We start from the raw sequence: 25,761 nt of genomic DNA, 5'->3' as shown, positions 1-25,761 counted from the left end.
TATGGATTAAACACATTAGCTGTGATATTCCCCCACGCAGATCCTAGAGTGTGCTATCAGTAAAACTGAGTAGTATATACATGTACAAACTCATTCAAGAATAACCCTATTTCTGCCAAGGCTGCTCTTTCAACATGGCGGTTCACTAATTTATCTTTTGATCACGTGAGATGTCATAAAGGTATAGTCAAAAGTTTCCATCCCAAACACTTAGAGCCAAGTTATAAAAAAATATAGTGGCTGGCTAGCAAGGAAGTTGACATGAGTGATTTACGCCATTATATCATGGTATGGAAGTTGAAAGATCTGACAGGACCCAACTTTTTTATTCTCTCATTTCCATATACTTTTCCTTTCCTCCTCTCCTCCTCCCTTCTCTCCAAGTGTAAAACACGAATCAAGTGAGAGAGAGACAGAGAGAGAGAGAGAGAGAGGAAAAAAAAAAAAGGCAAAACAAACAAAAATCTTACGACCAAAACAAAAGTTTAGCTGCACAAACACACAACTACCCATCACAAGCCACTATATATATATATCAACTCCACCTTCAAAGAGATGTCGTCGAGTGACAAAAGTTCCAAAGATGACATTAGGTCGCAATTGTCCGACATGCAAAAACGATTGTTTAGCAAAAAGTCTTCTTCATCACATCATGACGCGTTCAAAGAATCAACAAGTTTCAATCTGCTGCAATTACCTCATCAACATCCATTGTTTCAACATCATGATCAGGAAAACGCTCTTGCCACTTTACTGCACCCAGAGAGGAGGTCTGGTGATGAATTGCCATTGCCAACTATCAAAAGATCGAAAAAGGCGGATAAATTGCACTCTTCATTACCTTTGGGAGCAGAATCGAAGGGTAACGACATGAACTTTGTAGTTGGTTTGAGTGAAAATTTGTTGACTGAATGTCGGAGATTAAATGCAGATAACACGAAGTTGAAGCTGAAATTGAAACAAGCGTTACAAGAAGTACAGACGTTGAAGGAGGAAACTGGCAAGTTGAGCAATTCAAATCAAACATACATTTCCAACGAAAGTGAGTTAAAGGACAAAAATTGGCAATTGGAGAGTCAGATAAGTAGCTTGAAAGAAGATATAAAAATACTCGAGAAAAGTAATGACAAATTGAAGGTGCTACAAGAAGACATGAGTGGTCAGTTGAATCAAATTACGAAAAACAATGACGAACTAGATATTACAAACTCATTGCTACTGAAAAAGCTTAAGGATTTGGAAACCAAATATGAAAAGGATACCAAAGAGTTGAGTGAACGTGTGGAAAATCTTAACGATGAAAATGATAATTTACAATCTAAGCTTGCTGCCACTACCGTAGTGGAACCAGATGCGGGCACCGAAGGTGCTATCAAAACCTTTAAGGAAGCACAAAATGCTCCGGACGCTAATTCAGGTGTGTATGTTTCTGGACTTGAATCAATTTTGAAAGAATTGGAGCAATTTCAAGGTACAAACAACGGCTCAAAAATGGCAACTATAGACAATGCAATTTCACGATTGAGAGACCACATAGATAAGGTATCGTCGGGTGATTCAAACACCCGCTCTCTCAAACATACACAAAGCACGCCGTCAAAGTCAGAAGAGGAAGTGTACGCCTCTCTGGAATTTCCTCTCAGCAAAGCTCTTGCTGTTCTGCATGCAAACAGTGTATCTGAACCTTCTGTTAATAGTGACGCTGGTTGGGATCAGTTTTTGGGACAAAACGTTGAAAGAACCCCTTCGAAGCCCAAGCACGGTGATATAATTCAACAGTTTGACGGTGATGAAGTCGCTGATCAAAGCTACCATCTCAACATATCAGTCGAAGGCTCTCCAACTACTATGGAACAAACTACTCCACACAAGAACAAACATTCAGTTGAGGACGTCTTTCAGTTAATTGATACCTTGCTCAAGAGTGATGAACAAGACAGAAAGTTTAGGGACTTATTTGAGAGTAGAGGTATGAAACTATTGTCGACTGTTGAATATCAAAAGTTGGTTGATCATGCGAAGACCATTGAACCAATAATTGAAGAAACTCCCGCTGTACTGAAAACTAAATTGATGGAGCTTGATCAAAATGCCCGTTCACTTAATCGCCCTGACTTAAAGTATCTCACCGATCATGCTAAACAGCTAGGATATGTCGTTATTGATAGTGAAAAGTATAACAAATTAAACGGTTTTGGTAAAAACCCAAGCATCGACTACCTAGTCAAGAAGGCGAAAGAACATAACAAGGTCCTAATTTCAAATGACGAGTTGGATAATATTCTCAATCCTAACGAAGAACAAATAAAGACCCATGCGGAAAAGTTGCATTTGAAAGTTTTCACTGAATCTGAGGTTGCAGCTTTGAAAACTCCACCATTATCAGCCGTCAAGAGTTTAGCATCTGAGCATGACCACGTTCTAGTGTCATCAGATGAACACAGTACTACGCACAAGATGATTGACAGTCCAACTTTGGACTACTTGAAAAAGCATTTAGACACACATGAGCATACCTCAATGAGCAACAAGGAGTTACAAGAGTTGCTCGAAAGAGCTAAGAACCCAAGTGTAGATGAAGTCAAACAACACGCCCATAAGAGGGGATTGACAGCATTGCCAAAGGAAGAGCACGAGAAGTTGTCTTTTCTTGCTCACAATCCAAGTTTGGGGCATATAGAACAATGTGCTGAAAAAATGGGTTATGCTGTTGTTGAAAGAAAGAGCTGGGACACATTGAATACAATGTCGTCCGATCCCCCAGTCACCCACATACGTGATCTTGCGACAAAAAACAAGATGATGCTTCTTCCAGCATCTGAATATGATGAATTGAAGCGTTTGTCTAGCCAACCAGATATGGAGCACATAAAGAAGGCAGCAGCCAAGATGAAGTACTCTGTGATAACAAACGACAACTATGAGGAGTTGAAGAGAAGGGTGGAAGATCCAAGTGTTGAAGAACTCGAGAGTGCAGCTCAAAAGAAGAATTACAAGATGGTGACTAATGATGACTATCTGTCTATAATCAAGAGGGCGGATGAACCAGATTTGGAGCACATAAAGGAGGCAGCAACCAAGATGAAGTACTCTGTGATAACAAACGACAACTATGAGGAGTTGAAGAGAAGGGTGGAAGATCCAAGTGTTGAAGAACTCGAGAGTGCAGCTCAAAAGAAGAATTACAAGATGATAACTAATGATGACTATCTGTCTATAATCAAGAGGGCGGATGAACCAGATTTGGAGCACATAAAGGAGGCAGCAACCAAGATGAAGTACTCTGTGATAACAAACGACAACTATGAGGAGTTGAAGAGAAGGGTGGAAGATCCAAGTGTCGAAGAACTCGAAAGTGCAGCTCAAAAGAAGAATTACAAGATGGTGACTAATGATGACTATCTGTCTATAATCAAGAGGGCGGATGAACCAGATTTGGAGCACATTAGACATGCATCCAGTAAACTCGATTATCGAGTCGTCAGCAACTCCGATTTTGAAGAGCTACAGAGGCGAGTGAATGAACCTACGATAGAGGAAATTCTGTCTAGGGCAACAAAATTGGGAGTGGTTGTTGTTGGTGGTGAAGTGTACCAACGGTTGTGCTCTCCATCTGTACAAGATCTTCAGGCGCATTGCGATAAATTGCAACTCCATCTATGTCCACGAACCGAATTCGAGGAAATCTCCGATAAACTTGACAACCCTAAGATGGATTACTTAGTTGAATGTGCTGAGAAGCATCAACTGACAGTTATCAATAATAAAGAACTTGCAATATTGAAAGAGAAGGCAAATGAACCTGATTTGGCACATTTGGAGGAAAAGTCACGTTTGAGAAATCATGTTATCGTTCCTGAGGACAGATTTAAATTAATGGAGAGGCAAATATCCAATCCAAGCGTTGAGGAATTGAAATCGCTAGCCAAGTCCATCGATTACGTAGTACTTGACGAGCAAGAGTTCAATAAGTTAAAGAATCCTTCAAGAAGCATGCTTGAAAAGAGTGCTGCTGTGTACGGTTGTTCCTTCGTCACCACAGACGAGCTCGAAAGATTGAAGCAGCACGAAAAAGCACCCACAAAGGAATTTATTGTTTCCAAGGCATCTGAAAAAGGTTTAGTAGTAATACCTAAAAAGGAATACGACGAGTTGAATGTCGATGCGAATAATCCGTCTAAGGAGCATTTGGCTCAAAAAGCAAAGGAGATTGGTTTTGTTGCTATCCCCATGCGGGACCATGAAAGCTCACGTTCGCAATTAGATAACCCCACGATTGATTTCTTGAGAGAAAAGGCCAAATTATATGATCAAGATTTGATTTCGTCGTCGACTTTAGCAGCTATGCAGGAATGTGTGAGCAATCCAAGTTTGGAATTTTTGAACGAAAAAGTCGCAAATTACAATTCAACAGTTGTGGATACAAAAAGATACAATGAGTTGGTCGAATTAGACATTTCACCAAACGCAGAGAAACTCAAAGAAAAGGCCCATGAGATTGGTTGCGATGTCGTAGAGCAAGAAGAACTTGTTGAGTTGAGGAGAATACGAGATGATCCTAATGTTGATGATGTGAGCAGAATGGCTGCGGCTTTGGAGCTTGCTGTTTTGTCGGAATCAGAACGCGACGAACTTTCTCATTGCATTGAATCGCCCACTGTTGACTATTTGAAAGAGCATGCCAACAAATTGAACTATACAATGATAGAGACACCAGTCTATGATGAGTTGAAAGTTTTTGTTGAGTCTCCATCGAAAGAATTCATAACTGAAAAAGCTCATTCTGCAGGTTTAGCGGCTGTACCGGAAGAAGAGTATTTGCTATTGTGCCATAGAGCAAACGACCCTGATTTAGATGAATTGATGGCCCAAGCCAAAACTAAAAAGATGACCTTAATCAATATCGACGAGCTTGAGAAGTTGCATTCTCAACTCACGGACCCAAACATTGAATATTTATCCCAGCACGTTGAGGAGGCGGGTTGTGTTATGATGACAAAGGAGGAATTGGCTACAATGAAACTACAAGTTGAATCACCTACTGATGAGTACTTAAAGGAGAAATGTGGAAAACTCAAATTGGCAACACTTCCAGAGTCAGAACTTATCAACTTGAGATCAATGGTTGAATCACCATCTGTGGGCTTTTTAACTGAAAAGGCAGAAGCCCAGGATTACAAAGTGATCAAGAATTCAGACTACCTTGCGATGGTCAGAAATATTGAAAGTCCGGACTTGGAATACTTGAAATTACATGCAGGTTCCAAGGAGATGCAATTAATTGGAGTGTCCGACCTTGCCAGCTTGCACTCGCGTATTGAAAACCCTAGTAGAGAATACTTGTCGGAGCATGCCGAAAAGGTGGATAACGTGATGGTATCTAAAGATGAAATTGCGGCATTGAAACTACAAGTTGAATCACCTACTGATGAGTACTTAAAGGAGAAATGTGGAAAACTCAAATTGGCAACACTTCCAGAGTCAGAACTTATCAACTTGAGATCAATGGTTGAATCACCATCTGTGGACTTTTTAGCTGAAAAGGCAGAAGCCCAGGATTACAAAGTGATCAAGAATTCAGACTACCTTGCGATGGTGAGAAATATTGAAAGTCCGGACTTAGAATACTTGAAGTCTCGCGCAGGGCACCTTGATCTGGTACTCATTTCCGATAGCGAACACAAAGCATTGCTTGAACCTGATAGAGCATCGATTGAAGCGAGTGCATTAGCTCTAGGGTTGGCAACAATCCCTCAAGCCGATCTTGAAAAGTTGAAGGAAATTTCAGATGCACCTGACCTTGTGTATTTAAAAGCTAAAGCTGAATCGCTTGGTTATGAGTTGATACAGTGTGAGGATTTGGCCACATTGCACACCACAATTGACAATCCTAGAAAAGAGTTCCTACAACAAAAAGCCGATTCTTTGGGTTGTGTGATTATCAGCAAAACCGAACTTGACCAATTACGTTCGACAACCTCAAGACCAGAGGCGAATACTGGCACGAGAGGTGCATCGAAGTCAGAAAACCCAACAGCCCTTGCCGATGAAGAAGCTCAATCAAGGACAAAACTATCTCACGAACTTTGTGCTGCTCACGATGATGACTCCGCTGTACGAAAGATGAGAGAGTTTTTGAACGACCGGGGCTACACAATTATTCCTATTGCAGTTTCCCGTTCTAGTTCGAACACCACAAATCTGAATGAGTATGATGACGCCGGAAACTCATTTGAGGCAACGCGAAATCAACAATCGCAAACAAACGCGGAAGATTCTACCAAGAACCATCATCAACTACAAAGAACCATAAGCGAAAATACTTTGGCTAATGCCGCTAACCTGCGCTCACTTTCCCTCGTGCCTGACTCCGAATTTATTTCATTAAAGAAAGATCGCTTGGGTAAGGAAAGGCTTGAAAAGAGAGTCAAAGAGGTGGTAAACGAATTGTATGGATTGAAAAGCGCTTTGGTTGAAAAAAAGGATGTGATTAGGAGTCTCGAGAGTGAGGTTTTACAGTTTGAATGTCCGGTTTCCAAAGAACATATTAGATCATGTGCAACAGACCTTGGCCTTTTGTGTATAAGTGCCACTTACTATGTGGGTACCACGACTCATCCTCGACCCGATGTGGATCACGTGAAAATACTTCCAGCAAGTTACTTCAATCAGCTCTTGAAGTACAAGTCGTCCTCCGTGGAAAAAATTTCCAATGATGCATTTGAACGATTTGCGAAAAAGCGAGGATATGTCAAAAAAGATTTAGGTGCTCCAGATATGGCCCTTGTTCAACCAGGAAGTGGTATTGACGCAAAGTTTTCACCACCAAGTCACACTTTGGTGCGTGGTGGTCAAGATGGAACGCACACTCCACCAGTAGTACCCATACAGAGGCATCTTCCCCACTCAAGTTCGCTCAGATCCAATCTTTCGGAATTCTCCACAACTTCGCTCAGATCGACTGGTATGTTCTCCATGGCCACTGATGTGTCGTTTACGGACAAACTGATGATCCCTGCAATCACCCAAGTTGTTATTGGTGAGTATCTTTTCAAATATTATAGGAGATTTGGCTCGGCGTTCAGTGCGATTGCTGAAACACGACATGAGAGATACTTTTGGGTTCATCCGTACTCTTTGACCTTGTACTGGTCCGAGAGCAACCCCGTACTATCTAATCCAGCATCTAGGAAGACCAGAGCTGCCGCCATAGTCGATGTTGATAGTGTTGAAGACAATAATCCTATCCCTACCGGTTTGTACCACAAAAGTATCATAGTACGCTCCACTGATAGGTCGATCAAGATTACCTGTGCAACAAGACAGCGTCACAATATATGGTATAATGCTTTACGCTATTTGATTCACCGAAACATCGATGACTTGAGTGTTGATATGGAGGGTGGTGAAGATGGTGATGCTGATGTTGATACTGATGACGACATCGATGCCTCTCCCATACTGCATATGATGCAGATTCCGAAATCTACCTCCCACAAGAATCTTGATGCTTTGAGAGATACAGGGGATCGACGTGCATTTCCAAGACCAAAACGGATCTCGTCTCAGGAGGGAATTAAAACCCCTAGAACTCCTGGTGGTGTTTCCAGGCTTCTGTCATTTAGACGGTCATAATGCATATGCGAAAAAAGAAAAAAAACCTACTGGGAATATGTTAATCCTGTATGATATTGAATTTAAGTTATGGCTTCTCTATGTACATTTTGTTAATGCGAATGTCTTGTAAAGATAATGTTTTTGGTTTTCTCCTGCATATCATGTCACTGAAATTGAATACAAGGACTAAAATGATTGCGAAGCATCCAACGCCAGCTGTAACGCCAAGGACACTATTGTAGCATTTGTTTCCTAAACTGCACCCCATGGTTGCCAGCAGAGTTTCGCCATCCTTGGCCATGTCCATGAGGGCTGTTTTGCCAGATTTGAGATCATACTCTTTACCAAACATACTAGTCAAGTAATAACTGGGCCCAATAGGCGCAAGACATGTAATTCCCCAATTGAAAGAAAAATCTTCCATTCCAAAAATGTCTCCCACAATAATGGGAATGAGACAAAATGTAAAACCGTAAAAAAGACCGACTAAAAAGGAATTGAGTGGAAGGTTGTTATAGTGAACAGTGTTTGAGGTAAGTATTTGACAAAAGGTTGTTCCCACCGACGGTATGACCAATAACCATGACCTTGGTGTGGAGAATGATTGCGTGATAATGTCACCCAGAATGCCCGCTAGTATCCGACCAATGCAGTTTGCAATCGAAATCATTCCCACTTGAAGTTGTTGTTGTTGTTGAATCAATAACTCAATTTGATCACTAGTGGCTGCAACTTCCAAATGTTCCTCAGTAGTAGAGTATCCCACCAAGGACTTGACAATGTATCCCACAGAGTAAATGTACATCTGGCCCAACGACGCCAAAGACCCAAGGATTGCAAAACACATCCAGAACTTGTAACTTTTGAATAAATCAACTTTGGAATGCGTGCTTAGGTTCTTCTCAGAATCTTCCAGTAATTGATGGTTTCGGAATGTAGAAGCTTTTCGAAGCTTGTGCTCTTTGTCTGACAAATAGACACTAGGAAAGCAGATAACGCAAATGACAATTACGGAGATCCCAACAAACCCCAAAAATTCAGAAGTCTTCCCTGCATAAAAAACTGAAGCTATCACCGAATAAAAAAGAGCACTTAAACCATACAATGCCAACGGTAACGATGTTGCAACCCCTCTTATACTTGGAAAACTTACTGCACAACATTTGAGACAAGCAGAATTGATAAAAGTCGAACCCAAACCTATTGAAAACAACCAAAAACAAGATATTTGAACCTGATTGTATTGGTGATCAAATTGATATTTCATGCCACCATAGCCCAAAATTATCAAAAATGCACCTATTAGTAGCGATAAGGTGTATCCCTTGCGATCTACAACTGCTCCAGAAATTGGGCCTGCCCATGCTGTCCCAATAGTGCCCCATAAAGCAATCTTTGATGAATCCGATGCTGTGTATTGTAATTGCTTTGCTAGCTGAGGACTATATGATGAATAAAGGTATAATGTTCCACATATTAACCCAAGAAATGTACATGATAATAAAACAAGGACTCTGTGCACGTTTCGTGATAGCATTTCAAATTTCGATCCTTCATGTAATAATTACTTGCTCCCTTTAATACTATTGAAAAGTCTCCTTTACATGGTCATTCTCAACAAAATGAAAAATTTGTCCAAAGGCTTTTTCGTGTCAACTTTTGGTACAAAGAATTACACAAAGCCGCGTCCACTATGACCCTCAACAGTGGAGTGACAACTAATGGTTGATAAACGAAAAATTGTGGTATTTTGAAAGGATCTATTAGCAAAAGAGCTCAATTTGTTGGGGAGGGGGAAGGCGGGATAGAGAAATAGGGTTATAGAAACAAAGGCATTCAATTAGTTACATTGCAACAGATCGTGATTGGTACTATAAGTACTTCTTCACTTCGCTTTCCTCGATACCAATAGATTCCTATTTGAGAGTGTATTGTTAGTAAGCTGCTCTCATTGCGGGTGTCATCAAAGTGTTGAGTGACGTACCAATATGTTCTTTTTTTCAGTAAGATCGAGTAAGGTACCACGAAGTAGTTTGAACTATAGATTGTTAGTACATGTATCTGACGTGGCTAGGGGTTATAACATACATATTCTTTGTATTGCTTGTGGATACGCAGTAAATGTGAAATTTGTTGGGCCATTTCAGTACTGTGGGTGAGTTCATGGCTGGACAGTTTTTGCAAATTCGTCAATGCTTCAATTTCCTCCTTAGCCTCGTTGAGACGTTGAACTAGTTCTTCATTAGAAAGGGCTGTTCTGGCATTCTTCAACGCTAAATTCAGTCTGTTAGTACAAGAGGGTGTTGTTGAGACTAATCTATTCGATTATCGTACCTTCTATTAAGTCATTTGTCTCTTGTTCAAGACCTTTCATCTCTTTCTCCATCAAAGGGATCTTCTCCAATAAATCTGCGTCTGAATTAGCACACTCTGGTACTAAGGCCCTGTAACAATAATAACTGGTTTTACCCACGACCTTGACAATAAGTTCATTCAGCTCAACCAAAGTTGTTAACCCCACACTTAATCTTTGTTTTGGAACTTGATTATGCAAATTTAACAAGATATCATTGGTGGAGTAGGGTCTATACTGGGACTTCATGTAGTCGCGAATGATGGTTCTGACGTCTTCTGAACACTGTGTATGTTTTGTTGAAGGCATTCTCCTGAAGTGTTTATGTTTTGGAACAAGAGTCACTTACAACAGATTTTCAAGTGGACACTCATTTTGCAACCACAATTAACACACTTTGTTCTTTTTTTCACCTTGAAAGCTATGTTAAAGCACGTACCCAAGGGAAAACCAGACACCACTCCAGTCTTATTGTACGCAGATAATCCCAGTCACGTACATATGCACATTTAATTACTCTTTCCTCTAGGTAACAACCAAAACAACGTCAAAGAAATAATTTGTATTGAATTTGATGCAAAAAAAGGAACAATTCCTCCATCTCCAAAGCGAACATGACTATTGGACACAGCTTGAGACCGTAAAGTCTGTTATTATAACGTCTGAGAAATCGCAAGTCTAAAGAACTATGCGGTCGCTATGTTTCGAATATATATGATGACAGCCAATGCTTGGTAACTACAGTGTCACAAATTGTTGTGACACAACAATCGTTATTATGATGTTTCTATATTTGTCAAGGTCGTGTAAATTGATACAATTGCATGTTATCTCTCAATAAATCTTTTGTGTGTTTTTTATAATGAAGGACAAGAAAAGTGAACAGGGTGATCGTATTCTGCACATCTAAAACACAACTGAGCTGAGCCCCCCCTCCAACCCACCATCGAAACCTAGTTTTATTCGCATTCACAGCTTGCCATCTTGACAACACTTCATAGCTAGACCAATTCAAAGTTTACAGAAACAATACTTGCTTTGATCAATTACCCGCAACAAATCATACACAAAACTCAGCAAAGTTTAAAGAAACATTATGGCCAGTCGCCAATCGAGGTTAGAGGCAGAGAAACTTGCCATCATACAAAATTCCATGACGAGAGGAAGATCTTTGTCCCCTGGAGCCGCAACCAGTAGTGGCGGTAGAGGTTCCTTCAAGAGCCGCTCACCCTCCGTTTCAAGAGAGGATTATAATGGTAGATTGAAGTGGTCAATTACAAATCATGACCCCCTGGAACGAATTCAAAGGGAAGGGGAACTGGGTGAGTCGCCTTCATGGGAGGATGAAGTAAGTGAGGAGGAACATATTAGTGACGATGATAACAATGAAAAATTTCAATATGATGACACCGGTAATATCTTGCCGAATTATGCTTGCCAAGACGAAATGATCAACGAGGTTAGCTCAATTTTGGAAAACTCTAACTTGAATGATAGGTCTACCGTGAAAAAGTTGGAAGAGTTGACTGCTAATGAACGGGCTCTTGCGGCTGCAAAGAATGCTGGTACAAAAATAGACCCGGATATATTGAATAGATTAGCGAGCGACAAGCACAAGCTTACAGGACTGGAACTGTTGAATTTGATGCAAGCTGACCAGGATGCCGAATCGAGGAGACAAAAATTGGAGAATTATCAAGCTTATAGGAAGAAAATTATTGAACAAGAGAATGGCAACGGAAATGGCAATGGTCATGATATGAGTGCTGCTGCCGAAGGAGGCCCCAAACTGCAATCAGAGACTGGCAAAGATGGCAAAGACGGCCTGCCTAGTGAAGAATTCATGGTCCCTTACACATCAGCTGTGGAGGATAAACTTGATAGCGAGTTTGCTTCACAATTGAACGAAACTATTCGTGAAGGGGAGATTGACTCCAATAAAGCACATTCAAGAGTTATACAAACGATTACCAGAGGAAATTTTTTCCAGTTGGTGAATCCCAAAGTGAAGCCTAAAATGTTTTTGTTGTGCATGGACTTCTCTCCCGAGTCGATATTCGCACTTGAGTGGTCTTTGGGAACAGTCTTGGTTGACGGGTCTGTGTTATTCATTATTTGTGTTATTGAAGACAATGACCCAAACCACCATTTAAAAAGCAACACTTCTAATGAGAATCAACGTGAACAACAACGTCTCAACATGTTGAACAGAGCTAGACAGCAAGTTCTCAATTTGTTAAAACTAACAAAGCTTCAAATCCACGTCGTTATCGAAATTGTTCATCATCCTATACCAAGACATTTGATTTTGGAGTTTATCGATAATTTGAAACCAACCTTAGTTGTTGTTGGATCAAAGGGACAAAGTGCTATAAAGGGTGTATTACTCGGTTCATTGTCCAACTACCTTGTCACAAAGTCAACTGTTCCTGTCATGGTGGTGCGTGAGAAATTGAAGAAGATTAATAGGTTTAAATCTGGTTCATCCGTATTTTCCAATAATATTAAGCCATTGACTTTGTCTGAGGCTAGAATTGATTGATTGATGTCAGTGAGTCATGGTTTGACTTTTTGAGGATATTTGTATAGTGGATTTGCAGTGTTTGTATTTGTCGTACGTTTAAAAGAGATATTCAAATGAGAGCTTCTTGGGTAATCGTTTATAGATTAGGGCATTAAGGATTCCTGTAAACTACTCTAGTTTCATACACTTGCGACGGATACATGTCACTATTCATCCCAGAATGCGCTTTTGTTCTTTCCGAGTTAGACAATACCCTTGATTTTTTCAAAACAACATACAGGGCTTGTGAGAGAGTTCAACATACCTTTTATCGGTATACTCTGAGTTGATTGACCGGTTTAGACAAACATCTACACCTTTTAACTATTTGTACTTGATTCATTTATTCTAATATACACAATCCCACGTTCGTTTATTTCTTGATTCCGCTTCTCATGTAACGACCAACAACGATACAATGATCTCTTTCGTATGGTTCCAATGTCAATTGCTCCAATGGTTTGATTCTCTCTTCTCTTAACTTCTGTACTTCTCTAGCGAAAACGGTTTCAGCATCAACAGTTGAATCGATACAGTTTGCTTTGATAGATATAACCACAATACCACCATCTTTCAAAAACAAGTGTGAATTCAAAGCAATAATACGAGCTTGATCTGGCTGAGCAACATCAGCGAAAACACAATCAACCATTCCCACCAACATTCTGTACTTCTGGGGGTGTCTGGCATCATCGATGATGGGGATCACATTTGGTCTTTTCTTGGCCATACCAATCAACTCTCTACCGGGCCTGTGGGAGAACTCAACAGCGTATACTAAACCTTCCGGTCCAACGACATCAGCAACATGGGAAACAGAGGTACCTGAAGCAGCACCCAAATACAAAACTTTCTTTCCTGGCGCAACACCCAATTCATCAATACCACCCATAATACCAGCGGCCAACTTGGATCTGAAAGGATTCCATACACGATATTCAATTTTAGTTGGAGCTGATCCTTCTTCCTTGGCTGGTTCTTCTACGCTTATTCTCTTTTCGCCATACACCGATTCACCAGGAGCGATGTTTTTGGTGACTAACAAATCTTCTTTTCCTCTGGCAATGAAAACACCAGCATGTCTGTGTGGCTCGATAACAACCTTGGCTCCTCCTCTAGCTCCACCACGTGCGCCACCTCTTCCACCTCTGGCACCACCTCTTCCACCTCTAGCGCCACCTCTGGCACCACCTCTAGCTCCACCACGACCACCTCTGCCTGCTGATGCACCTCCACGGCCACCTCTTCCTGAAAATCCGCCACGGCCGCCTCCACGGCTTCCGCCTCTACCTCTTGGTGCTCCAAATGCCATTATGTATGTATAAATGTAGTCTCAAATGTGAATAAGAAAAGATAACTTTCTTGGTAAAGTCCATCAGGAAAATTTTTTTCATGGAATTTTTTTATTTTTTATTTTTTATTTTTCTCTTCATTAGTGAGATATTTGATGTTTTGATGTGGGAAACCTATCGGGCCATACAAATCACACGACGGTGGGGCATGAAAATGACGACGAAGCAACTTGGAAGCATTGGAGATTGGCACTATGGTACGCTTTACTATGCAATGGCGGAAATTTAGTATTTTGTCGTCTTCAAAGAGTAAATAGAAAATCTGGGTGGTCTTTAGGTTGAGAAATGTACAAAGCTCCTCCTTTATTTAGCCATGATTGGGTGAATAACTTCAAAGGCTCATAATTGAACCAGAAATGAGAAAGGTCTACTTAAGGGGAACCTGTGATGATGCTTTTTATACTGTTTGGTTCAAATCATAGGTTGAAAAGTGATGCTCATCGTGCGGCTTGTTTATGCACGTGACTTCACACTTCCTCTCTGGCAATCTTTGGGTGTTCATCATCATTAGTAAAAAAGCACACACTTCAATTCTTGGAAATATACAAACGTAGAGTCAATGCTAGAGTTACAATGGGCGGTATCAAAACCAAAGATAACCCAATCCACTAGCATGCCTATTACGCTTTGGAAAATAACGAACTAAATAAATATACAAATAAATAAGCATGCACGTTACACCGAATGAATGCACTTCGCCACACCCCTCCTTTGAGCTACTCATTTGATTTGAATGTCTAAGTTTTCTGGTCCAAAACTTAGTGGAAGAAGATCTTTCAAATAAACCTTGATGAAATCCGAATCATTGTTAAATAGGAATAGTGCGATATTTTCGTTAAACTCCCGCATAAATTGCCGACATATTCCACACGGCACAATGGGCTCTGGTGTGTCTGCTGCAATTGCAATGACTCTAAATTTACGATACCCTTGACTCTGTAAACGACAGAAACTTTTGTTAGTAATTGCGCTCAATAATGATGATGATGGTGATGATGGTCAACCATGTCGTCCAAGTTCAACTCTTGGTTCAATACACATACCACTGCTCTTGAAATAGCTGATCGCTCAGCACATATACCTGCGCCATAAGAGGCATTCTCGACATTAACTCCTGTTATGAAGTCACCTGATTCGGTCAAGACACAACTAGCTACTCTTTAAGATTAGTTAGTAAACCTGACTTTTGCAAAGCATGAATATCCATGTAAGCTGCAAAACGTACCTAAACTTGGAATACGGACAATATGCTAGGCTCTTAGCTACATTTTAATTGAATAGTTAGTGTTGAGTTGCGTAAATTCGATTATTTTGCTTTAAAACGTACTCTCAGTGACCATATCCTTAAGCTTATTAAATTCATCCAAGGAGATCTCTGAATGGTCATGATATATTTGAATAGTCATCTTAGCTACGGTACTTGGCACGAGTGTCTGATAACCTCCTGATAAGATCAGAATGGATCAGATATTTTGGTCGTGCGACATTTAGAAAATAAAAACAATAGCCTGTTGAAACTACTCACATTAGCGTGTACTTATGTCACAAGAGTGCAGTTTCTGACAGTGCGATTGCCGCCAATCCCGTAGCTGGTACCCTTTGACTGGATGTTGTATCTTTTAATACAGGCTGTGTCTGGCTTAATTAAACATATATGGCAGACATCGAATTCAAATAAAGGCTCAGAAACAAAGTCGTGCAATTATGGACAAGAAAAAAAAATCAAACCAGTGGCGAAAAAACTCAGACTCAAAAATGTGTGTAGTTATCACCACCACCACTGAATCTTTTCCCTTCTTCATACATATAGTTTATCATACTGATTCATTTGTCGGTAGATAAGCTTATACTTTTACAAGACATAATTGACCGAATAGCGCCAATAATTAAAATACTATTCTTACATCAATTGAAGAAGTATCCCCTCCACCCAATACTTCAAACTTCATTTACATTCATAGTTTAGTCGGCACAGCACTGCATCGTACTTTGATATATATCAATCAATTATGGTAACCTTGGAAGAATTAGAGTCTGCTCAAGGAGAAGACGACACTATTGACATGGAAATTCTACAGTCATCCACAGCTGATATCGTCAATAGAACCAAATTACTAGACAATGACATCAAAGTCATGCGTTCAGAATCGCAAAGACTCACTCACGAGAAAACCATGATGTTGGAGAGAATAAAGGACAACCAGGATAAAATAAATAACAATAAACAACTACCATATTTGGTTGGAAATGTGGTTGAACTTTTGAATCTTGATGTGGATAAAGAAGCCAGTGAGCAAGGTGCAAATGTTGACATAGATGCTGCAAGATCTGGAAAATCGGCTGTCATAAAAACTTCAACTAGGCAAACCATTTTTTTACCAATGATTGGATTGGTGGATCACGAAAAGTTGAAACCTAATGATTTGATAGGTGTCAACAAAGATTCGTATTTGATCTTGGATACCTTACCCTCCGAATATGACTCGAGGGTGAAGGCAATGGAGTTGGATGAGAAGCCAACGGAAACCTATTCCAATATTGGAGGTTTAGATAACCAAATTGAGGAATTGATTGAAGCAGTTGTTTTGCCCATGAAGCAAGCTGATAAGTTTAAGAAATTGGGTATAAAACCACCAAAAGGTGCGTTAATGTATGGTCCTCCTGGTACCGGTAAGACTTTGTTGGCAAGGGCATGTGCAGCACAGTCGGGTGCTACATTCTTAAAGTTGGCTGCTCCACAATTGGTGCAAATGTTTATCGGTGATGGTGCCAAGTTGGTGAGAGATGCATTTGCTTTAGCCAAAGAGAAAGCACCAACGATTATTTTTATTGATGAATTGGATGCTATTGGTACCAAGAGATTTGATTCAGACAAGAGTGGTGATAGAGAAGTTCAACGTACGATGTTGGAATTATTGAATCAATTGGATGGATTTGGATCAGATGACAGAGTCAAGGTGCTAGCAGCCACAAATAGAGTTGATACTTTAGATCCAGCCTTGTTGAGATCAGGTAGATTGGATCGTAAAATTGAGTTCCCCTTACCATCCGAGGAGGCTAGAGAGTCAGTATTGAAAATTCATGCGAGAAAATTACATTGCGACAATGAATCCATCAATTGGCGTGAATTGGCTAGGTCTACAGACGAATTCAATGGTGCCCAATTGAAAGCTGTGACCGTTGAAGCTGGTATGATTGCTTTGAGAAATGGTAAGTCAATAATTAGGCACGAGGATTTTGTGGAGGCAATTGGTGAAGTACAAGCAAGAAAATCAAAGTCAGTGAACTTTTATGCATAAAACTTGTCCACTGGTGTTTTTTCGCAAGAGGCTTTGGTCAAGGTACACGAGGGTCAACAGCATAGCTTTTGAGCCTCTACTGTTCCATTTTGGGTGCAAGCGGAAGTGCTAGGATAAACAATAGTAAGGAACTTTACAGAGTAGCTAAAGAAGAAAGACAAAAAAATATGTACCCTCTAAATCTATAGTTTATACAATGCATAGCACAATGTTCCCTTCAAAAGCTAAACAAAGATTTGTATCTGTTAACTTCCTCCTCGTCGAAATCATACACAACAAGTTTGGGGGAGGGGAAGGTGAATTCAGACACGGGAGGCGACGACTCATTATTTGTACCATTTAATTGATTCGTAGTTGACACGAACCCATCTGTACTTGATTTGATACTCTCAAAAGCTGGTGTGGGTGTGCAAGACAGGCCAAATGTGTTGGGTAATTTTCTCCTTAAATTTTCACCATTCCCCTGGTCATCAATCAGATAGGACTTGTTCTTATGTTTATCACCAGACAGATTGCTTTCTTTGTTCGATACTCCATTCACACTCAATGACCCTGATGCTGTGAACAGCATGTTTGAAACACTAGGTTCAAAAAAGGTACCGTTTCTTGGTGCATTCATCGCATATTTCCCAACTACCTGTTCATTTTCCCCATTATGGTCACCCTTGTTCCCGTTTAGCTCTTTACTGAACGAGTGATGAAAACCGTTGGAAAAAGTAGGCAGTTTCGATTTGGGTTCATTGAAAATGGGTTTTGCGAGGTGATTTGATTGAATGAGTGGCATATCTGAAGCTTTACCGGTGTTGTTCTTGGGGTTACTCGTACTAGTAGTATTCGACTTTTCCTCGCCATTACTTGCGGGTAGCAGGTCCATTGCGCTATAGGAGATAGTTTTGCCAATGGTCAGCGCCGTTACGCCCGACGCGGTCAAAGTATTGCTCAATTTGTTTTTGTTTTTCTTTTCTGAGCTAGACCCATACGGATTGATAAACAATTTTAACTTGTCTTGATGTTGTTGTTGTTTCTCATCAACAGGTTCTCCGTTTTCTTCCTTACCATCCAAAATACTTAACAAAGTTTGAGCGGCTTTGCTGGGTGGCTTTGAAGCAGAAGTTTGTATTGCACTTGTGTTGCTCAGCTTGAAGCTCAAGTTATTGTCCTTTTCATCCGTCTGTCTGTCGTTTTTGACGACTGAATTGGATAAAGTAGAGCTTGTGATCCTACTTTTGTAAGGGGCAGGTCGTCTCGATCTCATACTTGCTCTTCTCAAGGATGGTACAAAGTGGCTCCCTGTTGTGTTATTTATTATCAGGTACGACCTCTCAAATGTGTCGTTGTAAGTCTTGTTGTACTTTGGGGTATAACCTGGTGTATTTAAAGTGGTATTGCCATTCGTCTTGAGAACATTCTGTTTTGATGGTGTAGATCCAACGATTGATGTCTCATTGCCCACAATTATTGAGTCATTACCCAAATGTCTTCTCTTAAAAGAAGGTTCGGCATTAGTGAAGCTCAACTCGGCAAATTCTCGTTTGTAAGGTGTGCCTGTTCTAGATTTGGACATCAATGCCATTACACCTTCATATTCCACATCTGTAAGTTTGCCATTGCCCTTTTGCTTGAAAAATGCTGATAAAATGTCGTTGGGGTTTTCAGCAGTTTCATCCTTGTCAATAGTTGATGTTGAGTGTATCGGAGATAGTTGCTGCTGCTGCTGTTGTTGCGAGGTATCGACTGGTGTATTAGATGTTTCCTTATAGGCATGAAACGAGCCTGGTAATTTGACTGCCAGTGTACCTAAAAACCCTGGATCTTGTTGTGATAATTTGCTAGAATTTGATGTGCTACGATGTGATGAAACAACTTCATCAGAATCTGGTTTATTCCAAGATGTGAAGATGCTTTTTAGCTTCGATCTCAAGGCAAACGAATTTTGCCGACTTCCTGAATTACCCGACAAACTATCCTTATACTTCTGATACCTCTCTCTGTTATCCATGGTCTGTCCCAATACTAAAGATGAGATGAGTGGGAATAAGAATTGCTATGATTTTCAACAGGTGATGGATGAAAGATGAATGGAATAGTCAATGTAATTTTTTTTTCCTTTTTGTCTCTCTTTCATTTCTTATTTCTTTCTTTCCTTCCCTTCTTTCGCTTCTCTCTCCTGCGTATTTCTTCTCTTTAAAGCTCATCTTGTATGCCCTTTTCATTACAGTAATAGTATTAATATTAAAAAGAAGTTTAGGAGTCTGTTGTAAGTAAGAGAAACTGTATCATAAGTACAATGTCTACCTTTACTTAAATTATATTGTATGAGAGAGCAAAGTTGCTTGTTTAGTTAAAAGTTTCCAGCTAAACGAGTATCGCAAACATGATTTATACGACATTGTTCTGTCGCGTCAATTCTATTCTCATTTTTTGTTGTGCTGTTTCTCTCTCTCTCTCTCGAGATATCCTTCGATTCCTGACAAGAACTGCATGCCAATTGACAATTTGTTCTTGATATTCACTTTCGGTTGAGCTTCAAGGGTTAGATTCATACTAATGGTTCTGCTAATTGAATTGTTATACAGGTTTGACACGTATCTCACAAGTCGTCTAGAGGCAAATTCTTTTACTTCCAATTTGTTGATAACTCCGACTTCGAAATTCATAACTGAGATTCTTGTTTTGACATTTATTGGTCTTTTGAGTTATGAGATCATTTATTGGAGTGGTATATATTTGAATTTGTGGGAATATCATGCGAAAGATGTCTTCACTGAGGTGCCTATTCATTGTGCCCACGTCAATATACGATTGAACATCATAGATCGCACAAATGAAGTGCGATTAAAGGAATATTATGACATCAAGAATAAGTCACGATACCACAATCTTTTGTATTGGAAACAATTGAGTGACTTGAATGCCAACTTGTTTAGGCTAAACAAGTTTGTAAAGTATTATTTTGAATTTAGTCCTGATGATTTTGAAATGAATAAAGAGCCCGAGTTTGGCTCTACAATACTGCATTTGAGAAACAAGATTTTAAAATTGTTCAATGAGTCGGAACTCTATAGAGACTACGAAAGAGATGATGTTGTACCCAATGATGTCAAAATTTTCAATAATCAATATAAAGAGGTGCTGATAGGTGAAAACGAGAATTACTTGAGCAAGTGCAACATTGAAACAGGAAACACCATTGATGCCATTGTTGTATTGTAAGGAATGCCCTATATGTATATGTACTTACTTTTATCCTATGTGTCTTCCATACGCAAGCCAATTCTTAAAGGACTAAATCACTCTCCTCGATATTGAATGTATGACCAGCGGATGATTGTATTGATTGTAATTTCTTCTCCGTCAAAACAAACAATTTGACAAGACATTCCAACTTGCTTTCCAACGCTAAGCCGACTAAACTCTCCGTCTCATCCTCATTTGTGGCAGTGGTGTCTTTGCGGATCAATTTCTCGCCAGTATATAGTTCTGATGACGGTTTGGTAATTTGCTGACTCAGGTTCATATCAACTAACTGCTCCCAATCTGTGATCTCATCATCTAGGTCATCGAGATCGGAATCAAACCCATCGTCATTGAAAGACTCAAGGTCCTCGAAAGCAAAGCTCTCATAACTTGGACCGGTATAAACGATGGATTTCGTTTTTGACTCATATATACTTTCATTATCCTTCCCCGGCACAATCTCATCAACATTCCCAAGTTTAACTTTGACATCTTTTATTAGCTCACCTTCTTCGTATCCCTGATTGTAATCATTAAAACTCTTTACTTCATACATTCGCAAAATCTCCTTATTAACCAATCGAAATACCTGATTTCGTAAATTTATATTAAAGAAATTTCTCAATTCTAACGGAAGCTCCTTTTGATCGCTCAAGTCCTCAATAGAAGGATCAAACCTAAAGCACAAGAGACTCATTGTGAACTCTAGCTCCTTCAATAGTTTATGCAGGTTGGAGATTTTATTAATCAAATTGCACCTCACAAAGGTCAAAATCTCACTTAAAAACCCTCTTTCATCGGATTCCAGATGTGACGAGAATTTGTGGCTTCTTATCATCTCTATCAAATTGAGGCGTAACAATTTGAAGTGAAGAAGGTTATTTGAATCAAGTATGGTTGGGAACCATTGACTTATTTTAGTTATCGCCATTGTGATTTCCCCATTCAATATTAATCGTTTGATCTCCTGTCGTTGACTGATTGTAGAGTATCCAGAAGCTATCTTGATGTTTCCCGTGTAGGGCAATGTTGACATTTCATTCATGTTGCTGTCGTTGTTGTGATGGTCTCGAGGCTGGTGGTACTTTATATTGCTATAGTAATTCAAAATTACATCTGAAAAGTCATGGTCAGGAAGCTTGCTGATTTGATTCAAGTTTTTTTGCAATATGCTATGGCGAGTGGGCTGATTTAATGAAGTCGAACTTACTTGATCGTTGTTACTGGGAGTAAGTGATTGCTGCCATGAAAGTTTTTGAAAGTCCAAGTTCAACTCCTCAGCAAAGGCAAATGCCCCTTCCTCATACCCCTCATGGATAAGGTATTCAAGGACCAATTGGTCTATGTATCTCTTTTGTATTGTTTCGTCAACTTCAAGGGGCATGATTTGAGATGATGGATATGGTTGAAAGTTGTTGATAAAGAATAACGAGAAAAGGGAGTGAAGAAGCGGCGATTCGATCTAGTGAAAGGCAATGATTCTACGAGTGTCGCATAAGGCAAAATAACGACAGATGAAATCTTCAACCCAAAGAAAAAACACGTTACCAATAAGAATCAAACAAACACTAGTACTTTTGAAGGGGTCAATTGCAATAAAGCTATTTCGGCTTGACAAAATAGTACCACCATGTTTACATTTCGGGACAGACTTCATTCACCTTATGGAGCGTAATGAAAATAACCAAGGACTGCGTAGAAGTTACGCAACACCCTTCGATAAAACACAATTAGAAGTGCTAAGGAAAATCGTGCTTTATGCTGGAATTGAAAACTTGATTAAGCTTTTGGTACCCACAAGTCATAGCTTTCTTGACGAGAACCCCAACTTCAAATCGACCATCAATAATGTTATTGAGTCGAGTAGGCCCCAATACAATAATCGGATCTTGAATCCAGAACAACTTGAAGACTATCTTGACGACGACGAAACCTTTTTCGATAAAAGAGATCTACAGCTATTAAAGACTCCGGAGGATTTTGTTACAATGTACAACTACTGTGTGAACCAAAAGATTTCAGTAGTAATAAGTCTCGCATACTTGATCATGTCCCTAGCCGACGAAGAGCTGTTAGAAGAAATAGCTACACAATTGGAACCCGGTGGAGACGTGAAGTTGACCCTTGATCTTGATGGAAACGGCAAGGATGGTACTGAACATGTTCTTCGATTATTTTTTACATATAGGATCTGTAAATGGATTGTATGTTGGTCCGAAGTTTGGCAATGTCAAAAAGATTGATCTCTGCTTTCCTGAGTTAAAGTTTGCACATCTTGAAAGATTTCTGGTTGGCATGTTCGAGAATTTAAAGAGCACTAAGCTTGAGTTTTTGTGTGTTTCCAATAGAAACGGGTCAAAGGAGACCCTCGATTTAGACAGACTTCCCGTTTCATTGAAATGTTTGTGGGTGTGCTATCTTCTGGCAACTGTATATGAGCAAAGCTTGAAATCACCTTCGGTACCACGATTGGAACGCATTAACTTTTATGATGTTTCCGTCGAGGAGAACGCAGTATCGAGAGTTTCTAAATTCATCGCAGAGCAACTAAAGGCCAATACCAAGGCATTTGAGTGGCAACCTTACTTTCATTTGGAGACTTTGGATGCCACGGAACTAGTTTCGCATGCACTAATGGATGTCGCTTCGACCCCGCTCACGCACTGTTGTATCACACGACGGCTACCAGCAAGAAGCCTTCATTGGCTGCCATTTCAGCATTTGAAGAGATTAGATATAATTGATTTGGTGTACGACACTCTGCTTATCTGGCTGTTTCCTATGGGCTTGGAAGAATTAATAATTTCCGGGGGGCTATTTACAGAATTTACTCCTTTTGAAGATGCTTTGCCTCCAGAGTTGAAACATATAGAAATTAACAACTTAAAATGGAGAGCTAATCTGCCGGCTCTTAAACTTTTACGACTTGAGAAGTTGCAGTACCTTAAATTGTTATGTATGACCCCTGGAGAGAATATCGAGCAATTTGTGTTTCCTGACTCTGTGAAAGAGTTACACTTTACGGAAAATCCTGTTGGCTCATTTGATGGTGCCGTGTTTCCCAAGAGTTTGTTGTCGTTGAATATATCATCCTCTGAGTTAACTTCAGTGGATAATGTGTTGTTCCCGCAATGTTTGGTCTCATTGGATATTGCGTGCAACCGGCTGAATTCTGTCGATACGGTTAATTTCCCACGAAACTTGGAAGAGCTCGACCTAGACCATAACGAATTGAAATCAGTTTGCAAAATCAAGCTTCCAAGTACTATAAAAGTTATTTCGTTGAACGGTAATAAGTTGGAAAAGGTTGATTTATCGACAAATTTCGAAGGCCAAGCTCTAAATCTAGACAAATTAGGGCTACAGGGGAATATTTCATTGATCGTTGATAACCTAAAACTTCCACCTACTTTGAAGTGCTTGAGTCTCGATGGTTGCAATTTGAAAAGTTTGGATGGTATTCAATTTCCAGTTACAATTGAAGAATTGGATCTTTCAGAGAACAGCCTCACATTTTTTGATGCCACAATCATGAAGGATTGTAATTTGAAGAAGCTTAATTTGAGTCTGAATGAGTTTCAATTTATGGATGTTAATCTTCCGCCATCAATAAAAGTATTGAGTCTTGGTGATAACAAACTTGAAATGGTTCCCACTTGTATCAACGGTCTTGTAAACTTGATACATTTGGATTTATCCGAAAATCTGATACGGATGGCTAATGGCAAACTCAAATCCAAAAAGCTAGAGTATATGAGTTTGGAGGGGAATAACATTGAAGCACTTTGGCTCGAGTTCGAACAAGTTTGTGATTATGGATTACCAGCAATCAATTTGCAAAGGAATGCGCACCTTGTGAGGGATATTTATATGCAGCGTGTGGGAGAAAGGGTGATTTTGTATACTAAAGGGATGATTGGTCAAAGTGTGGTAAACAACCCGGTTATCATCACCTTGGAGCAACTCGTGGGAAATTCAGCCATAAAAAGGGAGTTGTTTTGCCTAAAGTAAAGTAGATGGAATCTAGTACGCTTTCTATGTCATGAGAGGATATAAGGAAAAGAAATTACACAAGAGAAAGTCTGTGAAGTAGTAAGAAAACGTATTATAAACCTACATTTACCTCTATGAATCGTTCTGTTATGTCTCTGTTTTGGTGTCCCCATAAAAGGCAGAAAATATTAGTGGCATCAGTTTAAACGAAGACGAATCCTAATGACTCGTTCCTGACAGGTATGAATTCCGTCTGCATTATATTTGCACCAATTTCTAAGCAAAAAAGAAAAAAAGAAGAAATAACATATCCCAGGGTCAAATGAGAGACTTACATAGAGGGAAAAAGAAGCTAGTACAAAATTGATGAATTATAAGGGATGATGGTTAGTGAAGAGTATACAAATAATGGAGAAATGGTTCATTTTCCACAGAAGTGTAGAAAAGGGCCATGAGCAACTTAAATGAAAATGAATCTAAACAAATTGAATACATTTGTTGTTTCATCTCGCACAAGGTATACGTTTATTACAACTGTTGTGTGAGTTCTGGTGTTGGTGAAAAATTAATTGTTCTACTATACAACAGCCTAGTCTTGGATCCGGGTAACGATATTGATGCAAAATAGGCTTACTTAATCGAATACTCTCAAGCCTGAAACCCAAATCACAACTAAGGTAGCAAATGTGTTCTATTTCAAGAAAGTACTCTAGCTGCGGCTAGAGCTTCTAGAGTAAACATGCCGTCTTGAGTGGAACTCGTTTATCTCAAGATTGAGTTTAAGGAATCAAGAACTTCTTTTTCAAATTCTTGAGCAAAATTCTTCAAAATGATTGTAGGATGTGAATGTTCATCCCTGTTGAATGCGAGTGCTTTGATATGGGCTTCCAACAAATTATATAGGCAAATCACACCGTGTTCTAATAAAAATGAGCGGTGTTTATCATTCATGGATGCAAAATGTAGAGATTAAATGTTTCCCCTTAATTACGTTGTGAATACATTAACAGACTCCCCCACATCCTAGAGCTTTCTCTGCTCTACTATACTATACTGCTGACAAGAGTGAATGTAGATCGATTTCTTGCCTCATCGAATAGCCTGCTATACTGTCTCCACACACATTTTGCGTAATGAATATCAATTCTTGTTGCAACTCTATCCCCCCACAAAAAGTAGTGCACAAACCTCAATGAGAAATTGGGAAAAGAAAGAAAAAGACTAGCCAACATACACGCGCACACACACACACACACACACACACACACACACACACACACACACACACACACACACACACACACACACACACACACACACACACACACACACACACGCACACACACT

General features: G+C 39.7%; 11 protein-coding genes across 11 annotated transcripts; 5 read left to right on the top strand and 6 right to left on the bottom strand. All coding sequences in view use genetic code 12, as the record gives it.

The window, feature by feature from the left end:
- Nucleotides 1-555: 555 nt before the first annotated feature.
- Nucleotides 556-7,635, top strand: CPAR2_302100 (uncharacterized protein; the record flags this gene model as incomplete). The annotated part of the gene is made up of 1 exon (XM_036807575.1): nucleotides 556-7,635. One exon carries the CDS (start codon nucleotides 556-558, stop codon nucleotides 7,633-7,635), a length of 7,080 nt encoding a protein of 2,359 aa, XP_036664398.1.
- A 67-nt stretch (nucleotides 7,636-7,702) lies between these two features.
- On the bottom strand, nucleotides 7,703-9,154 carry CPAR2_302090 (uncharacterized protein; the record flags this gene model as incomplete). Its single annotated transcript, XM_036807574.1, has 1 exon — nucleotides 7,703-9,154. The coding sequence occupies one exon, from the start codon at nucleotides 9,152-9,154 to the stop codon at nucleotides 7,703-7,705; it is 1,452 nt and encodes a 483-aa protein (XP_036664397.1).
- Nucleotides 9,155-9,488: 334 nt separating this feature from the next.
- CPAR2_302080 (uncharacterized protein) lies at nucleotides 9,489-10,279 on the bottom strand (the record flags this gene model as incomplete). The annotated part of the gene is made up of 4 exons (XM_036807573.1): nucleotides 9,489-9,533; nucleotides 9,602-9,610; nucleotides 9,706-9,890; nucleotides 9,952-10,279. The coding sequence occupies 4 exons, from the start codon at nucleotides 10,277-10,279 to the stop codon at nucleotides 9,489-9,491; spliced, it is 567 nt and encodes a 188-aa protein (XP_036664396.1).
- Nucleotides 10,280-11,066: 787 nt separating this feature from the next.
- CPAR2_302070 (Imp2'p) lies at nucleotides 11,067-12,512 on the top strand (the record flags this gene model as incomplete). Its single annotated transcript, XM_036807572.1, has 1 exon — nucleotides 11,067-12,512. The coding sequence occupies one exon, from the start codon at nucleotides 11,067-11,069 to the stop codon at nucleotides 12,510-12,512; it is 1,446 nt and encodes a 481-aa protein (XP_036664395.1).
- Nucleotides 12,513-12,906: 394 nt separating this feature from the next.
- NOP1 (rRNA methyltransferase) lies at nucleotides 12,907-13,845 on the bottom strand (the record flags this gene model as incomplete). Its single annotated transcript, XM_036807571.1, has 1 exon — nucleotides 12,907-13,845. One exon carries the CDS (start codon nucleotides 13,843-13,845, stop codon nucleotides 12,907-12,909), a length of 939 nt encoding a protein of 312 aa, XP_036664394.1.
- Nucleotides 13,846-14,605: 760 nt separating this feature from the next.
- Nucleotides 14,606-15,291, bottom strand: CPAR2_302050 (cytidine deaminase; the record flags this gene model as incomplete). Its single annotated transcript, XM_036807570.1, has 4 exons — nucleotides 14,606-14,821; nucleotides 14,929-15,043; nucleotides 15,111-15,147; nucleotides 15,213-15,291. The coding sequence occupies 4 exons, from the start codon at nucleotides 15,289-15,291 to the stop codon at nucleotides 14,606-14,608; spliced, it is 447 nt and encodes a 148-aa protein (XP_036664393.1).
- A 603-nt stretch (nucleotides 15,292-15,894) lies between these two features.
- On the top strand, nucleotides 15,895-17,184 carry RPT5 (proteasome regulatory particle base subunit; the record flags this gene model as incomplete). Its single annotated transcript, XM_036807569.1, has 1 exon — nucleotides 15,895-17,184. One exon carries the CDS (start codon nucleotides 15,895-15,897, stop codon nucleotides 17,182-17,184), a length of 1,290 nt encoding a protein of 429 aa, XP_036664392.1.
- A 217-nt stretch (nucleotides 17,185-17,401) lies between these two features.
- NUP60 (FG-nucleoporin) lies at nucleotides 17,402-19,183 on the bottom strand (the record flags this gene model as incomplete). Its single annotated transcript, XM_036807567.1, has 1 exon — nucleotides 17,402-19,183. The coding sequence occupies one exon, from the start codon at nucleotides 19,181-19,183 to the stop codon at nucleotides 17,402-17,404; it is 1,782 nt and encodes a 593-aa protein (XP_036664391.1).
- Nucleotides 19,184-19,731: 548 nt separating this feature from the next.
- Nucleotides 19,732-20,397, top strand: CPAR2_302020 (uncharacterized protein; the record flags this gene model as incomplete). Its single annotated transcript, XM_036807566.1, has 1 exon — nucleotides 19,732-20,397. One exon carries the CDS (start codon nucleotides 19,732-19,734, stop codon nucleotides 20,395-20,397), a length of 666 nt encoding a protein of 221 aa, XP_036664390.1.
- A 64-nt stretch (nucleotides 20,398-20,461) lies between these two features.
- Nucleotides 20,462-21,805, bottom strand: CPAR2_302010 (glucose-induced degradation complex subunit; the record flags this gene model as incomplete). Its single annotated transcript, XM_036807565.1, has 1 exon — nucleotides 20,462-21,805. One exon carries the CDS (start codon nucleotides 21,803-21,805, stop codon nucleotides 20,462-20,464), a length of 1,344 nt encoding a protein of 447 aa, XP_036664389.1.
- A 749-nt stretch (nucleotides 21,806-22,554) lies between these two features.
- On the top strand, nucleotides 22,555-24,432 carry CPAR2_302000 (leucine-rich repeat domain-containing protein; the record flags this gene model as incomplete). The annotated part of the gene is made up of 1 exon (XM_036807564.1): nucleotides 22,555-24,432. The coding sequence occupies one exon, from the start codon at nucleotides 22,555-22,557 to the stop codon at nucleotides 24,430-24,432; it is 1,878 nt and encodes a 625-aa protein (XP_036664388.1).
- Between the last annotated feature and the right edge of the window lie 1,329 nt (nucleotides 24,433-25,761).

The sequence above is a fragment of the Candida parapsilosis genome, contig 005806 (genome assembly GCF_000182765.1).
Source record: "Candida parapsilosis strain CDC317 annotated contig 005806".
Classification (NCBI taxonomy): Eukaryota; Fungi; Ascomycota; class Pichiomycetes; order Serinales; family Debaryomycetaceae; genus Lodderomyces; species Lodderomyces parapsilosis.
This window is presented reverse-complemented; position numbering and strand designations above follow the sequence as displayed.